The following is a 6,000-nucleotide window of genomic DNA, read 5'->3' as shown; positions in this document are numbered from 1 at the left end:
GATGAACACTTGATACTTGAAAAAAAGAAAAAGGAAAAAAAAAAGGAGAAACAACATTTACTATAAAAACATTAATAACAATACTTCCTTGAATAGTCATAAAATATACCCTCTAAAGAAACAGAAGACAAAATTTTAATACGTCCCTTGAAAAAAATAAATTATAAAAAATTCCCTAAAAGTTAGCATAGCCATAACACACACATCTTTGGAGTGAGGAAGGAAAGTTACCACCAGCACACTGACAGACAACACTACACCTTGCCTGAGTCTCCCTCTCCAGTGTGTGTGCTGGCCTGACCCGAGGGAGGCACACTGAAGAGGAAAGAGAAGAGAAAAAAGAGGAGAGAGGGAAGGAGGAAAGAAAAGATGAGAAGGGAAGGAGGAAAGCTAAAAGAAGAGAGGAAAAAGAAAAGTCCCTCTCTTTTTCCTCTATGCCAAATCAACACACCTATAAAGAAACACTTAGACAAAAATAATAAAAAATAAAATAAAAATAATTACTTCATATCACATGAAACCTTCCCTCTCCCTCTTAGCCAAACACATAAAAAAACACCCTTATAAACAAAATAATGAAAAAAAAAAAACACTAAATCGAACAAAATAAATAAATAAATACTTCATACCACATCAAACTTTCTCTCTTTCTTCTTCCTCAAGGCCAAATACACACACACACACACACACACACAAAACGACCCTTACAGTGACAGAGTGAAGTGAGGCGAGTGGTCCCTGCCCCCCACACACCACCAGTGACCAGGCAGCAGATACAGGTACTAATTAGGAAGCAGTCAACAGCAACACATGGAAGGAAGGAAGGAAGGTCAGGTTAGGTTAGGCCAGGTTAGTTAAGGTCACCTGGATGTAAACACAGACGGATGATGTATGTCGGTTTGTTTGTTTGTCGTTGAGTGAGTGAGTAAGGTTGGTGACTAAGATGAAATAATTGAAGACGAGAGAGAGAGAGAGAGAGAGAGCTATGCAATGAATAAGCCCAAAAACAAGAAAACATAACTAGAAAAGAAAAACAGGCTGAGGGAAAAGAAATAAAACAAAAACAATGATGAATAATGACAGACAGATAAAGAAAAAGAACAGAACCTTAAAAAAAAAAATAGCAATGATAACGATGTAATAATAGTAGTAGTAGTAGTAGTTGTAATATATGCACATCATCCAACGCATTAGACAATAGAAAATAATTGGTAGAGTTTGGTAGAGTAAAAATGGTAAAAAACTTTCAATCACTCTCCCGTTACTGTCTGTCACACACCACCAGGGAGGTTCACACGCCACTTTACAAAAAACATACTAAAAAAACTGATTCTCCATTTACAATATACACTTTTTTTAACATTTCAAGACATTTTTTCCTCTCCAATTAATTAGTTTGTTATGTTTTGCTTCCTTTTCTTTTTTTCTCTCCGTGTTTCGTTTACTTATTCTAATTTTCTTACGTATTGTTTATTTCAGTATTGTAAATCTCCAAGTTGTTTTTATAATATACAAACATTTTCATTTTATTTAGATGTCAATTTTTTTTTTATTCCTGTCTTTTTCTTTACATTTTGTTTCATATATGTCTTAATTTTCCATACATTCCAGTTTGTTTCTCCGTTCTTCCACACTTTATGTTTCTGAGTAAAGCTTTTATTGTCTATGTTTTGTTTCATCTATGCCTTAACTCTAATGCTGCAGTCTGTTACTGGTTTACCACATTTCAAGTTTCTGGATTTGTTTAGCTTTCTATGTTTGGGTTCATGTTTTATTCCCTGTGGTTCATCTCAGCTTGTCACCAGTGTGTGTCTGTCACCAACACCAATGCCACCACCACCACTCTCTGCCAGGCCGGTGCACCACCACCAAGGCCGGCCGTGTCTGTGAGGCACCTCACCCACCACTCACCACCACACCACACCAAGGGGCAGCCGCCACCACCGCCGCCGCTGTGTCCCCAGCCACAGTAGCACCATTGGAAGGACCATCCCACTGTCACCACAACTCGCCGCTCCTTAATGCTACCATCAACTTCTCGGACATCAATAAGAACATTAAGAAATATAAATTCATATTCAAATGGAAATACCAAAGCAACCGACTGACTGACTGACTGACTGACTTTTCAAGCCATGGAAGCAGCAACAGCAGCTGGCCCCAGTCAGACTGCAGGTGGGGGCAGGATGGGGCAGGACAGGGCAGGGTGGGACAGGGGAGGGAAGGGGGCGAGGCTGGGTGCTGTACCCTGGGGACTAACAAGAGGGCTATGGGCTGGGCTGTCATTGCCGGGAGCTGAGGTGGGTGGAATCGGAGCGTTTGGGCGGGGGTGGGGGCGGCCGCTTCCTCCCGGGCATGGTCTGGGCTGCCCGGGTGGGGTCCTCTGTGCTATGGGGGGGCGGGGAGGGCTGCAAGGTGTGGCTGTGGCCCCGGCTGGGCCGGTCCTCCCCCTGGGCTGCCCCAGGGTGCAGGCCATGGGGGGAGAGGTTCTCATACAGGCTGCCATAGTGCTCCTGTATCCAGGCCCCCACATTGCGCTCCGCCTCTGAGGGCAGGATGGGGTCCCGGAAGCCCAGCACCTCATGGGGCATCTTGTCAAAGTCCTTGCACTTCTGCGCCACCTGCCACTTCTTCTGCATCACCCGCTGCAAGTTGTTCAGGAAGGACCGCGGCGGCGTCACCTTGTTGCCGGGGCTGTCCAGGCGTCCCGGGTTGCTCAGGCGGGTGGAGTCTGAGCGGCGGGGCAGTGGGGCCGCCCAGTGGGGGACTCTGGGGCAGGGGGGATGTTCTGCACGTCGTCCAGGAAGGTGATGCGCTTCACCTTCTTCTGTGGACTCTTCTGTGGTTGGGCATACACCGGCTGGTGGGGTGGGGGTGGGGCGGGGTCTGGTGGGGTGGAGGAGGAGGGTAGGGTGTCTGGTGGGGTGGAGGTGGTGGGTGTGGTGGTGGTGGTGTTTGGTGTGGTGGTGGTGGTGGGTGTTGTGGAGGTGTGGTGGGGTGTGGGCATAGATTGGTTGATGTGGGGATGCTGTGGGTGTGGGGCCTTTTGTGGGGTGTCTGGTGGGCGGGGTGTTGGTGGGGGTGGTGGGAGAGGAGAGTCAGGATGCCAGCCACCGTTGAGAGTGGCAGCATGGGGAGGAGGGTGAGGAGGGTGAGGGGGTGAGGTGGGAGCAGGGGGATGGGTAGAGGCGGTGTGGGCACGGAGCTCGGCCAGGAAGGGTGGGGAGGCATAGGCTGGGGAGTCCCCGGAATCCCTGCGGGGCTTGGGGGCCACGCTGGGAGGGCTGACAGCCTGATACACCGGGGACCCCACACCCTTGGGCTTGGGTGGGGAGGGGCAGGCCATGGGGAGGGGGTGTGGTGCACCGGGATGGGGTGGAAGGCTGGCATGGGGAGGTGGGGTGGCGGGAGGTTGCCTTGGGTGGACTAGATGGTTTTGGTGGGCTGGGAGGGGAGGGGGCAGGGAGGTCATGCTGGCCATCATGAGGTCACTGGGGTTAATGGGGGAGGAGGCCTCATCAGGGGTGGGGAAGAGAGTTGAGGCTAAGGGTGGAGGCCAGGAGCTCCGGGGGAGGGGGAGGGAGGGTCTCAACAGCACACTCCGTCAGCTCAGGGGGTGGAGGGGGGAGGGGGAGGGAGTCTACTTCATCATCCCTGGGTGTGACAGAGGTGGTGGAGGCAGTTCTGCCCTGCGAGGCTCGGCGTCTCAGTGTGCTCACCTCCTCTGAAAGAGAGCGCCGCACACTCTGCCTGACGGCCGAGCCTCGCGCCTCCCCCACCTCCTCCCCCTCCACCTCCTTGACCAGCAGGCGTGTGGTGGAGGTGAGGGGCAGCTTGGGGTTGTTAGACGGCTTGCGCTTGATGGTGCCCTGTGGTGGGAACTCCGCCTCGAACCCCTGCTCCCCTGTCGGCGTGCCCGCCCACGAGCGCTCACTCAGACACCCGCTAGAGCTGCTGGAGGAGCCGCTGTGAGGGCCATCCGTTCGCCGGCCCAGCGTGTTCACCGGCGTGTCCTGCGACGACGAGCCGGCCGAGGAGGACGCGTCGTCATCGCCGTCCGCCAGGCTGGGGGCCAGGCAGGAGTCTAGGGAGCGGGACTCAGATGACGGTGTGGTGGCCTGGGAGGTGCCGTGTGACCCACCCCCTCCCCCTCCACCTGGCCCAGCCCCACCCCCGCCCCCGCCAGCCATGGACGCAATGCTGAAGGAGCGAGAGGACGCCAGCATGTCGATGTCCTCCTGGGCCAAGTCTTCCACCAGCGCACGGTAGTTCTCCAGCAGCCGCCGCCCACTCTGTAGACACACACACACACACCTCAATAAGTAATGCACTCACAAACACACATGTACCTTAAGAAGTATTTAAACACACACACACACACTCATTTCTCATCTGGGTCCTCTTTTACTACCAACACCAGATCTATTTAATAACAATTATTCTAAGTTCTAATAATCCAACCTGTCCTCTATCTCAACTGTCTATCAACTGTCTGTCACCTCTTACTTCTAAACTCAAACCTGCTTCTCTTGCAATCCAATATTTCAATCTCTGCCTTCCATCTTTCAATCTTTTCCTCTTCCTCTCACTGTGATTATATCTTGGCTGTTTCAATCTTACAAATCACTCACCACTACTCTCTCTCTCTCTCTCTCTCTCTCTCTCTCTCTCTCTCTCTCTCTCTCTCTCTCTCTCTCTCATCCTGATGTTTTATTGAAGTTTAGTTTAGGAGATTTTTGGGCATGAAATATTTTCCTAGTATTTCTTTTCATCTCTCTCTCTCTCCCCAGCCTCACCTTAGCAATTCTGATGCCCATGACCCACTGTGAAAGAGTCTCGGGATCCTCAGAGCACAGGTACTTGATATACTTGCTGCTCTTGGCCTGGAGGTGTGGGTGTTTGATGGCAAAGCACCAGTCTGTGGGCGCCTTGTACTTCTTCTTCCACCCCACGCCGTAGTACACCTGTAGGCAGAGGAGAGTCAGGAATGGAGACACAGCATTGCACGATGATACAAGATAAGGTTAAAATGAAGGTGAAAGGAAATGGAATGGAAAAAATTAAGGAGACGTTAAGTCATGTTGATATGTTGAATGAAGTAAGGTGAGGAGTAAACGCACACACACACACACACACACACACACACACACACACACAGCCCGGTAGCTCAGTGGTTAGAGCGCTGGCTTCACAAGCCAGAGGACCGGGGTTCGATTCCCCGGCTGGGTGGAGATATTTGGGTGTGTCTCCTTTCACGTGTAGGTGCTGTTCACCTAGCAGTGAGTAGGTACGGATGTAATCGAGGAGTTGTGTCCTGGTGTGTGATGTGTGCCTGGTCTCAGGCCTATCCAAAGATCGGAAACAATGAGCTCTGAGCTCATTCCATAGGGTAACGTCTGGCTGTCTCGTCAGAGACTGCAGCAGATCAAACAGTGAATTACACACACACACACACACACACACACACACACACACACACACACACACACACACACACACACACACTACTCTTCTCTAAACACACATCCACTTTGCTGTACATAAACACACACACAGATCTACTCTCCTACACACACACACACACACACAAAGGCACACAGACCTGATTGACTTCCAAGGTGGTGAGGCAGACGAGGTCCTTGGAGCAGCGAGAGGACTTCCCCTTGGGGCAGTAGTACAGGCCAGACGCCCTCAACACAAAGTAGTACTTCTTCCATACCTTCTTCCCCTCCGACTTGAGGAACAGATGCCCCTCCACCTCCGGCACTCCCACCCCTGTGCTGGAGAAGAATTCCTGCCGGTGGAGCAAAGGTGGAATGAGTGGAGAGGAAACTGTGAAAGCTCAGTGGAGAAATTAAATCAAAGAAAAGTTTTGGGGACAGAAAAGAAAGATCCAGTATTCCTTTAAAGACGACCAAAAACTGAGAACTGGAAAAAGATACCAAAACAACAATAACAGCAATAATAATAATAATTAAAAAGTAAGAATACAGACCATCT

The 6,000-nt window shown here is 50.5% G+C and overlaps 1 protein-coding gene across 1 annotated transcript in view; it reads right to left on the bottom strand.

Annotated features, from left to right (window-relative positions):
- Positions 1-1,138: 1,138 nt before the first annotated feature.
- Positions 1,139-6,000, bottom strand: part of LOC123516193 (abnormal cell migration protein 10-like) — a 148,853-nt gene continuing 143,991 nt past the window's right edge. The window contains 4 exon segments of the mRNA XM_045275386.1: positions 1,139-3,548; positions 3,550-4,292; positions 4,797-4,964; positions 5,603-5,794. Of these exon segments, the coding sequence (XP_045131321.1) occupies positions 2,717-3,548; positions 3,550-4,292; positions 4,797-4,964; positions 5,603-5,794 (1,935 nt within the window). The 3' untranslated portion in view covers positions 1,139-2,716.

The sequence above is a fragment of the Portunus trituberculatus genome, chromosome 5 (assembly GCF_017591435.1).
Source record: "Portunus trituberculatus isolate SZX2019 chromosome 5, ASM1759143v1, whole genome shotgun sequence".
In the NCBI taxonomy this organism is placed as follows: Eukaryota; Metazoa; Arthropoda; class Malacostraca; order Decapoda; family Portunidae; genus Portunus; species Portunus trituberculatus.
The sequence above is the reverse complement of the archived record's forward strand: the minus strand, read 5'-3'. Positions and strand labels throughout refer to the sequence as shown.